Below are 12093 nucleotides of genomic sequence, written 5' to 3'. Positions count from 1 at the left end.
TCTTTGCTTGTCCCATGCAGCTGTATTTCATAACTGCTCTGCGACAGTGGTGCCTCACAATTCAAAGAGGTGTGGTTCAAGCCTCATACAGACTGGCATTGCTGGTGATGCTGCTGCTTTGAGATGCAGCATCATTGCGGTGACTGACTGCTGGAATGAAGTTATTGATGACTGACAAGACTGCACTAGTGATAGATGGAGGTAGCCCATAACTAAAGAGGCTCAATTCCAAATTTTGTCTTTACCAACAAGACACATTTATAAATATTTACTTTCAATCCTGTAATATGTGCACTATGCACCTTTACACACATTAAAAGAAATGTATGTGGATAAAATGATTGTCACATAGTGGAGAGGAAACCTATTCACTCACTCATGCCTCACTCGTGTTGACCCACACAACCACCCCATCTCACACATCTGAGGACAATGAAGAAAGTGTGAAGGATGCTATTTCTTGGATTAAAACATAAGTAAAAAGAGGAGCTAAAAGACTGGCTGACCATTTACAAAGAAACTTGGGTGTGCCTGTCCCCAGAACTGATGCCACACTCTACGTGTATGTTGTTTCTGCTATGCCTGTGCACACAGACAAGTTGATAGCTCAAACTGATTGCCAGAATAAATGGTCTTCAGTGGTCAACCATCAGTCTAAACAAATTGTTTGTGCAACTGTGAGGTGAATTGGAATGTAAAGTTTCAATTAGACATTGCTCAACCGTCCCATATATGAATGTTTGGGTAGCCCCCAGCTCCAGCAGTCAAGTGGCACACAATCAGAATATCCCTGTTTTAGGTGTGTGTACCTCACCTGTTATTTTTCATGCTACTATGAAAACAGTTCCCTTTTATGTCCTCTGTTGATGAGACAGTCCAAATATATTTGGAATGGGTGGTTTTAATTTATTTGGTTATCATTTCAACATAATGTGTTGCAAGTAAATTCAGCTGTGCAGATTGCTTTTTTTTTTAATGCACTATGTGACAAGTACAGTTTGTCGCCTGATGTTGTTTTAGGGAAAGCATCTAGATTTGAGGCCCAGGTTACTTTGAAAGACAATGTAGAACCAAATTTTTTCAGGCTTGGCCCGTCACACATCCCCTATGGGACCGGGTAGCAGTGGAGTTGCAACATTGGTTGAATAGTGATGTGCTTAATTTGTGTTTGTGAGTCTGTGGGTGACCCCTTTTGTCATTCTGTCAAAGCCATCAGGTGGGCTGCTCCTCTGTACAAATTTCAAAGCTACCACCAATCCAAAGACTGTTGTTGATTCCTTCCCTTATCATTCCCAAAAGATTTGATGGACAAATTTGATCAAGAGTTTTTTCTTTTTTTCCCAAAAATTAACTTACAGGAGGCATATCTGCAACAGCCTCTGGATGAGGCACCCAAGAAGATTTTTGTGATCAGTACCCATCAGGATGTGTCTCAGTTTCAGAGGTTACCATTCGGTAGAGCATCAGCTCCAGCAATTTTTCTGAGATACTTAGATCAGCTTACTTCACAAGTGCCATCCTGTGCTAATTATTTGGATGACATTGTCATCCCAGGCTGTATTCAAGCTGAACTTATTCAGAATCTGGAAGTATTGCTGAAAGTGTTATCAGAATCAGGGTTAAAGTGTAACAATTCCAAGTGTTCCTTTTTTAACACAGAAACAATCTGGGTCAAGTAATTAACTCACATGGCATTTGTCCGTAACGTAATGGAACTGCTCTAGTCATGGGGAAATTGATATACTACACTTGTTTCGTACCCATCGCTGCACAAACTGCTGCACCACTGAACCATTTGTGCCACAAGGGTATTCCTTTTGTATGGTCCAGAGACTAACTGATGGCTTTCCAGCACTTGAAAGGATGCACTATTAAGTGACCAGTGTCATGTAGACTACAATCCCTCAAAACTTGTTGTCCGCAGCTCGTGGTCGCGTTCTTGCTTCCTGAGCATGGGGTCCCGGGTTCGATTCCCGGTGGGGTCAGGGATTTTCACCTGCCTCGAGATGGCTGGGTGTTTGTGTTGTCCTCATGATTTCATCATCATTCTTGCACGTGGCAAGACTGGACTGAGAAAAGGTTGGGAATTTGTACGGGCACTGATAACTGCGCAGTTGAGCACCCCACAATCCAAACATCATCATCATCATCATCATCATCATCATCATCATCATCATCATCATCAAAACTTGTCACCCTTGGGTGGACACCTCCTCATATGATATTGGTGCCATGGACTCCACAGACAGGTAGATTGCTTTTGCATCAAAGGCATTGACTAAGGCACAGAACAATTACAGTCAATTGGCAAAAGAGGATCTTCTCGCTGTCATCAATTCCATCGGTATTTATACAGATGCATTTTTTACTTGATTATGGCTGTCTGATTCTCCTCAACCTACCCCAGCTTAGACAGCACAGAACCTACAGTGGTGGGTATTACTGTTGTCTAATTACCAATTGACTTAAAAGCCTACCACTAAGCATTCCAATGTTGACCTACTGTCACAGCTGCCAGTGGGCACTGATGCCAAATTTGATTCCTCAAAGGCCTCGTGCTTCCACATGGACTCTCAGGAGATACACATGTTGGAATAATTTCTTGTGACTTTTTGCTAGGTGGCAGCAACTGAAATGAAATGGCATCAGACATGGCTTGGAGTGAAGTTCTGGACTTCGTTCACCACAGCCAGCCTCATAGCATTAAAGAAATCACTGGTGCTGGTGGGTGTCCTCCAGCCTCATATGGAAAATGATGGCACTTGTGCAACAATTCCTCAGTCTCTCCAGTAGAAGCACTCAAACTGTTGTACCAGGGTCATTGGGGTGTCGTCCATACCAAACAGTTAGCCAGGTACCATTGTACATGGTCAGGATTTTTAACCTGAGATTTTAACACTTGTTGGCAGATATGAGCTTTCCAACTACCTCAAAAACTCATTGCTGTCATGTGTAGAATAGCTTCCTTAGCATTAGGGTGCTCAATTATATGGGACATTATTCTTTTACTGCACTACTGAAGATATGTGAGTCTATGGAATGCTTCTCAATGGCATAAAGGGTAAGATATTTTCTTTATCCTGTACTGTGCACACAGAAAAGGTAATAGCTCAACCTGATTGCCAGAATAAACAGTCTTAAGTGATCAACTGGCTATCTAACATATTGTTTGTACAACTGTACATGGCGAATCAGAATGTAAAGTTTCAGTTGGGGTAGCTGTTACTCTTCTCAACTGTGGCACATACGAATGTTACTTTCAATAAACCTGTTAGGTGAATATCACACAACAGATACTGTAAAATATAACAAATATATTTTATTCTCACACAGCCACTTCTGTACAAAATATTTCTACAAAATAATTTTATTTACAGACAATGCACAAATATACAACAAACAAACAGACAAGCACACAGATGCACATACACACATCGGCACTCATAACACAGTCTTGGAGTGTCATACATGGTCACTGATTGAATGTAAGTAGGCATATTGGTATCTTTGGAGGAGTGAAGCACTTGTATCATGCATTTGATACAGTCACATGAAATATGCCACAAATTCTCTGCTCAAAATTTACATTTTATGCAGATGCATTTGTAATTTATAAATACAAGAACAGGCCACAGGTTGTGCACTGCATTAGTTTCCATTTCTTCATCAGCGTACTGCCACACCATTGATTGTGACCACTGGACTTGTCCTGTCTCTTCCAATAGGAGTAGATTCGTAATGACTGCGACGTCCAGTAACTTCATAGGGAGCATCGTACAAGTTTTCATGCTCGTGCATGTTTTCATAAACACCATTGTGGGGTGGCATGCCGTAACTGCTGCCTCCATTTAAAGTTGCATAAGACATGACTGCAGCATTCTGATTTTCTTTACGAAGAGCACCTTCAATGTTTTCAGTATCTTTCACTGGAGTTGCCTTACGCCTGAAAATCAAATCAGATTTACATATTTGATTATGAGTAAACATTTATTTGATAAAATAAAGTCTTGAACACTAGAATACAAAACAATAATTCAGTTTTTTTACTCTATATGTTGCATTATTTTTATCTGAGTGTGAGGACTGTCTTAGAACAGGAAAAACTGTGTATATGGAAGGGGAAAAGTGATACGTAGCCTGAAATTTTGTAAACTGTGTTACAGAATCCTCTACAGCAATGTAGTATACATCGGACAAGTATTTATAAGAATTTTTTAACAAATTGCACTTTCATCCTTCAATAAATTGCTGTCTATTATTGTGCTTTCCCAAGACTAAACTGATGTGATTGTTCCGCATCTCATATCTATGCATGTTTTCTTCTAGGTTCTGATATTGATTGACTGACCTGAATTGGCTCATTAACTGTGTAATCAGAGGCACTATTGTTAACATAAAAAAACATGGGTCCATATTGGAGCTGGCTAATAATCTCTGCACCAATTTATCTTGTCAAGATCTGACTGGATGCCACTTCAATATTCCCAGAATACCACACTAATTTGATTTGGGTTCTATTCCTTTTAAAGGTCATTTTCCATATCTTTATGTAGAGGCATCTTCCGTCTAATATATGCATGATGTTGTCACATGAACACCCAAAATCTATTATCAATTACACTTACAGAAAATTTTTAGTAATTAAGAGGTGAAAGGGAAATAGTGGTTATCATTTTTCTTTTTTTGAATTATGAAACCTTATTGACTAATGAAGTATTGCCACCTGACATAAATTAATATGTAAGTGCATCTGGCAGAATAAATGGTACTTTGTACATTAAAATTGATTAAATTAATAAGTGGCAGACTGTAGTAGTAAGAAAAATACATAGTGGTAAATGTTGAAAAAAGACAAGTGACTGAGTGAAAACTATTATAAAAATCAATAAATGTTGTCTGCCAGACATTATAATACAAATAGTATAAATAAGCTCTACAAATTCTTTAAAAATCATTTCACTAAATGCAATCGGATATTCTATGAATATGATAAACAATAGTATGTGAAGCTCACTCGTTGAGAATTAGCTCTTCTGTCATAATAAATAATACCTGCAAAAGAGGTCTGTAGTTGTGCATAACTCTGATGTAGTAAGACTTTTTCAGTGATCAAATTTATTTTACACTGTATTACAAAATTTATGAGCAATTGTAATTATTTTTGAAGAAAGGAAGAAATTAAATACTTACAACCGGAGGTAGATTAAACCCAGAATTATGAGCAATATTATAACAACTCCGGCTGCTGCTCCAACAATCACTCCCATGTCTGTTGATTCATTTTCTTCTGCTATGTTCACTGAAAGAAAATTAAATAACACATCAGCCATAAAAACATTCTGGCTTGCCTTTTTCATTCATTCTGTGGTTACAAATATGGTAATGAATAGAAACATCATAAATTTAATGTCTGGATGAGAAGATAATCTAGAAAACAATGATAAAGTTATATAAATATTGGTCTATTAACAAAATAAGTTGATTGTCGCAAGAAAGATGTGGGAGTAAATAGGCAGAACTTGAGCTCTTGAGCAAGTTCTAGATCTGAATATAATAAATTTCTTTCTGGCTGCAAATCGCCACTGATTTAGAAAGCATCACTTGTGCGAAACTCAACTTGCCCTTTTCTCACAAGATATTTTACTAACCATGGATGAAGGGCAGTTGGCAGACTCCATATTCATAGATTTATGGAAAGTGTTTGACACAGTGCCCCACTGCAGCATTTTAATGGAAGTCTGAGCATAGGGAATAGGTTCCCATATATGGGAGAGGCTTAAAGACATCTTAAGTAATGGAACCAAATATGTTGTCTTGAATTGTGAGTTTTTATAGGAGACAAGGGTATCATCAGCAGTGCCCTATGGAAGCAATCCCACTTTTGTTCTCTATATGTATAAATGACCTGATGTATAATACAATATTAGTCACATAGATTAAATATCTAGATGTAATGTTGCACAGTGATACAAAGTGGAAAGAGCACCTAAGGTTGGTAGTAGCAAAGGTGACTGTCCGACTTTGGTTTAGTGGGAGGATTTTAGGAAAGAAGAGCTCATCTCAAAGGAGACTGTATATAAAACACTAGAATGACCCATTCTTGAGTACTACTTCAGTGCCTTGGCTCCCCATCAGGCCATTAAGGGAAGACATAAACACAGTTCACAGATGTGATGCTAGATAGGTTAACGTTAGGTCCAATCAAAACAAAAATATTATGGAAATGCTTCGTGAACTCAAATGGAAATCCCTGGGCACACAAGAGGGATGGTACTCTATCTGTTAATGGAAGCTCACAAAATGGTCACTGCTGAAGTAAGCTGTTCAACCAGGCCAGTACCATGGCGTCCATAATGACTAAACCTGATGAAACTGCACTTAATGACTGCTATACGGAAACTGCTCCAAACATGTTGCCAGTCGTGTGGTAAACAAGTAATACAAGAAACCGATCCAAGTAACATAAATATGATTTTATTCATAAATCTCTGAACAATATCAGAAATAAGCCTGTCATTACTCCATGTGTAACAAGAAAAAAGAATAAGTAATACACAGAACAACTGATGAGAGGCTTAAAGACATCTTAAGTAATGGAACCAAATATGTTGTCTTGAATTGTGAGTTTTTATAGGAGACAAGGGTATCATCAGCAGTGCCCTATGGAAGCAATCCCACTTTTGTTCTCTATATGTATAAATGACCTGATGTATAATACAATATTAGTCACATAGATTAAATATCTAGATGTAATGTTGCACAGTGATACAAAGTGGAAAGAGCACCTAAGGTTGGTAGTAGCAAAGGTAACTGTCCGACTTTGGTTTAGTGGGAGGATTTTAGGAAAGAAGAGCTCATCTCAAAGGAGACTGTATATAAAACACTAGAATGACCCATTCTTGAGTACTACTTCAGTGCCTTGGCTCCCCATCAGGCCATTAAGGGAAGACATAAACACAGTTCACAGATGTGATGCTAGATAGGTTAACGTTAGGTCCAATCAAAACAAAAATATTATGGAAATGCTTCGTGAACTCAAATGGAAATCCCTGGGCACACAAGAGGGATGGTACTCTATCTGTTAATGGAAGCTCACAAAATGGTCACTGCTGAAGTAAGCTGTTCAACCAGGCCAGTACCATGGCGTCCATAATGACTAAACCTGATGAAACTGCACTTAATGACTGCTATACGGAAACTGCTCCAAACATATTCATAAATCTCTGAACAATATCAGAAATAAGCCTGTCATTACTCCATGTGTAACAAGAAAAAAGAATAAGTAATACACAGGACAACTGATGACTGTGGTAAAAACTAAAAGAACATAGTGAGAGTGAGACAGTGCTGCTCTGTACGTATGTAGGTGTGAGTCACTGGTAGACAGCACGTGGAGACCAAGCTGTGTGGATGCTTCCTACAGGCAGCCTATAGTGGCCAGCTTGCCCACGCTGATACAGTTGGCAGTTGATTTACACGCACATGCACATGCGCAATGACACTACACTTGGCACACTCACACGCACTAGCAGCAGGATACAGCACTGAGATACAGCCCCAGATCTACGATACTGGGACAAAAACTTGATAGTGGCCCTCCACCACCAAGAATTTGAGATAGAACATGAAAAATTAAAAAAAAAATTGGTTTTTCAAAAATACATTCATTTAGTACTCCACATCTTTCTGGAAAGTTTGATACATGTTTGAGGAAATTTAAGACATGTTATTTGGTTTTAAGTGTGCCAAAGTGCGGTGCCGCACCTCTTCACACAGTATTCTTCTATCGCACATCACTTTATTTCGCTCTGTGGAATTCAAACGTGTGTATTTTCTAAAGGAAGCTGGAAATTAAAATGACCTGTGGTATCTCTCCTGCTCCCAGTCAGCCAGTTTGACATCCTACCCCTCTTAAAAAAAACTCACAATGAATACTGGGTTGGATTACTTGTGACTGAGAGAATAAGAATTCTTCAGAAAATTTGCACTCTTTGTTGCCTATTAGCTAATAACTTTCTCTTTTGTGTGACATAAAATTAAATATACGAAACATAAAAGCAGGAAAGGTAAGAGACAAGCAAGACAGTACACATTTCTTCAGTCATTAGGTCCCAGCATTTTTTTTTTTTTTTTCCTGTCTAATCTTGGTACAGCTTTACACGCTGTGCTTTCCTTTCTGTGAAAAAATTTATGAACTCATCAGAGTTCATCAAATATTTTACTACATGAAAAATAAAAAATGTCATTGTCTACTTCTGAAAAATCCGTTAATGTGAATAGTACCCAAGGCTGGTGAGGTTTCTCGATTTGATTACATCTATTTTCTCACTGTCTGCTACATAAAATGAAACAGGCCTTTCTAATATTGCAGCAATTGTAATATATGTCAAATAAGCGAGACTGTTTTGGTGCAAATTGTCATTTTTATCTACCTCATATATACAAATAGTATGACAGAATATAATTCATGAAGTACCAATATCAAATGTCTATTAGGCCTACTACAAGCAAAAAGTTTTATGTGGTGAAATAGTTTCACATTTCATTTATATGCTCCATTTTCTCAAGTAGGAGTTCAAAAAGTAGTAGTAATTTGACATTTTTACATAAATTTGGAATTGTCATATTCTTCCATATAATTTGTTTGATGACCCAGTTTCTTCTCATTCATTGTTCTAACAAAAAATCTTGTCATCACTAATTTTGTAACTATCCCTGCCATTGTCAAAACTTATTCCCCAGTTAACTTTGCTAACACAGCTAGAACCACTGGTTCACTTGCCCTGCATTTATTCTCCACACAACGTGTTTTCCACACTATTCCCAGAATAGATTGAAGCGGCTGCTAACCAGGGACTGTACAAATGGTCATTAGGAGTGTAGCAATCTGGCAAAAATTCTCCATCAGACTTTCATTTTTTTTTTTTTTAATACACTGAGTAGATAATACACAATCTTTCTTACCTGTTATTCCTGTTCCTCATTTACTTCCACTCTGTTAGTACAAATCCATTGATTTCGCTTTGATTATAACAACATTTATCATTTGCGCACCTAATCAACCACATAAACAAACAGGGATTTGCATTCACTGTTTGGCTCAGTTCATATAGCCAAGTCTTCTTTGTCTGCAGGAAAGTTATTTATTTCTTGATTTCTCTGGCAGACACATCACGTACACTATACATGCATTCAAAAATCAACTTACGGTTCCTTCAGATATCAACTAAGAATGTGTTCACAAATGTTCAAAAATTAACAAGGATGTGTTTCAATATCGTATGAACAACCGATAGATCAACATACATTTGATGCTACACACTTTGTCAACATACATTTGATGCTACACACTTTGTGAAAAAAGGTTTTTTTCTTCAAGAATATGAATTTGGCGCTCCCTGATAATTGCCACCTGGAGCAGATACCCCAGTTTACCCCACACCCTACATCCCTGTCTGCTGAGATAAAGTGAACACATCCACTGTGTACTACAGTCTAATTAAAATTATTTTTAGCTGACAGCTGTTGTGGCACTTTTGTAGTGGTACACAACAGATATCAGCTGTTTTTAATCATGACTAGCTTAAACAAGGAGTAGGTTGCTTGTGAGGGAAGAGTATGTTGCTGTTTGCTGCAACAGGTGACATTCAAAAAGATATCAGCAGGACCTGACTGAATTACTCGTCTACATCACACTGGTCAAACAACGAATATGAACTGATACTTTGTTGTACACACTGGAAAAGACAGATAATTTTCATGTGGAACTGAGAGCTCTAGTACAGTTTCAAGGTGTAAAGTGGCCCTATAGTAAGTAACTTTAATGATGTTATAGTCATGGACAGGTACCTGGAAACTTGCACTCTGCAGATACTTCTTGTCCATGTTGAAACTCCATAAGGCATTCTCAGAAGACTAATTTCAAGAACGACTGCCTTGAGAACAAGGTGCCAAGTTTCTACTCATGGTCTGTCGCTGTCTTAACTTGTCACAAGTCTTTGGAACTTGAACTAGATTCATAGTTTATAGATGATATTTGTAATGTAGGATGATAAGTTACTATTTATCAGATGGAAGCATTATTTTGTAAGAGATTTAAGAGAAGTAGAAGGGGGGTTGAAACTGCAGTGTCTGGAAAAGTAACTGGCATAATGAATGGTTTTATGGAGAACATATTTCATACCTAGAAACAGGGATCAACAGAACAAGGAATTAAATAAAGTGGTTTGTTATAGCATACCTTCACATCTAGGTTCTTCACCAGACCAAGAGCCATCTTCCATACACTTGCGAAGATATGGCCCAATACGTGAATAATGCTCAATACAGTGGTACTCAGCAGCACTATTGTAAGTGGTTGTGTGGTTTACTATTATTACACGGCCATTTTCAATAGTTCCTGGATGTTTGCAGTCCACAGCTGTAACATAAACATGGCAATCATTTCTGTAAGTAACTAAATAAATCATGGTAATCTTTACTCCCAATCTGCAAAAGAAAATTTGTCAAATGTGATATAAATAAAAAGAAGTATTTTCACACATAATTTTTTGCATGGAGTGCATAATACCATAATCTGATACTTGACAGCAATGTTCTACATATCAGTCCATTATGTGTTATAGAAAAATATGACACTGATGTCTTACAGTAAAATCAAATCAATGGCATTTTCATATCTTTCTTTCTCAGTGTGAGGAGAACAGTGTCATGAATTATTTTTAGTATTGTTTTCAGCTGCTTCTGTCAGCATGTTAGTATACAATATGACTCATCGCACATCCCTCATTTTGAATACTGGTTGTAGTATTGTCATTACCTGGAATTACTGGAAATATTTAAGATGTCACAGGAATGCTTAAGGATGTTACAAAGCTAATTACAGCTTTTGGAAACATAACTGGCCGAGAAAAAAAGGTGTTGCATTACTTATTGAAATCCACTCGCATTACATGCCACATGCCGAGCTGCAGCATCAGTACAAATAATACCTGAATATGACAAAAGTCACTCATAGGACACATCCTGAGTCATCAAGGAATCATAAATTTGGTAATGAAGGGAAGTGCATGGAGCGTAAAAGTTATAGATGGGAGACCAAGGCTTGTCTTCAGAAAGCAGGGTTCAATGGATGTAGTTGCAGAGTTATGCAGACATGAAAAGGCTTCTACAGGATAGACTAGTGTGGATTACTGCATCAATCCATTCTTCAGACTGAAGACCACACCACCACCACCACCACCACCACCACCACCACCACCACCAGCAGTGACAACAACAATTATTGCAATAAGTGTAAATTTGAAAGTTGAGTTACAGTGCTGAACATGTTGTTTCCACTCCTGTTTTTTCTTACACTGGGTGGTTATTTTACGTCATGCCATTATTTATATTCATCACAGAGTTTTCCATTATTCTATTACTTTATGACAAAAAATATAACCAAATTATGATATCTTACGTGTGCAAGTGGGCATTTTTCCTGACCAGGTTCCTTTACTTTGACAAACTCTTGTGGCATTTCCATCCATATACTGTCCTTTGGGGCATGAATAGCGTGCAATTCCACCTATACTGTGTGTATGCACCTTCACAGTTACCACTCCGTCTGTTTCAGGCTCACTGCACAATACCTCTGAAATGGTAAGAATGAGGTATGAACATAAAAATGTACATGTAAATAACAAGGTGGTGTTGAGTTGCAGACAGGCACAATGAAGCATGCAACCCCCAACCCCCTCCCTGCCCCTGCCCCCTGCACATACACAGATACATTCACGAAAGCACAATTCACGCACATGATTACTTTCTCCAGCTGCTTGGGCCTATTGTTATTAGATCCTGGATGTTTCATTGCTTCATGAGAACAAACGTGACATAAACATGAAATACTGTGTAAAATAAGGAAAAGGCAACCACTCAACTGTAGCAGATCAATACATGGAGCACAGTAACACAAAAGAAAACTGCATTCACACTAGCTTTCAACCACTAGCTCTTTTCTCAGCAATAATACACACACTCATGTACAGAACCACACAGAGACCCAAATGCACACTCCTGGGGCCATGGGAGAGTATGTTTGTGTGTCTG

The 12093-nt window shown here is 38.1% G+C and overlaps 1 protein-coding gene across 1 annotated transcript in view; it reads right to left on the bottom strand.

Annotated features, from left to right (window-relative positions):
- Window positions 1-3294: 3294 nt before the first annotated feature.
- Window positions 3295-12093, bottom strand: part of LOC126256223 (sushi, von Willebrand factor type A, EGF and pentraxin domain-containing protein 1) — a 559276-nt gene continuing 550477 nt past the window's right edge. Inside the window, exons 17-20 of the mRNA XM_049955464.1 lie at window positions 11462-11635; window positions 10241-10420; window positions 5191-5299; window positions 3295-3943 (exon numbers count right to left, since the gene is read on the bottom strand). Of these exons, the coding sequence (XP_049811421.1) occupies window positions 3667-3943; window positions 5191-5299; window positions 10241-10420; window positions 11462-11635 (740 nt within the window). The 3' untranslated portion in view covers window positions 3295-3666. The remainder of the gene's footprint in view (window positions 3944-5190; window positions 5300-10240; window positions 10421-11461; window positions 11636-12093) is intronic.

This window comes from Schistocerca nitens, chromosome 1 (genome assembly GCF_023898315.1).
Source record: "Schistocerca nitens isolate TAMUIC-IGC-003100 chromosome 1, iqSchNite1.1, whole genome shotgun sequence".
Classification (NCBI taxonomy): Eukaryota; Metazoa; Arthropoda; class Insecta; order Orthoptera; family Acrididae; genus Schistocerca; species Schistocerca nitens.
This window is presented reverse-complemented; position numbering and strand designations above follow the sequence as displayed.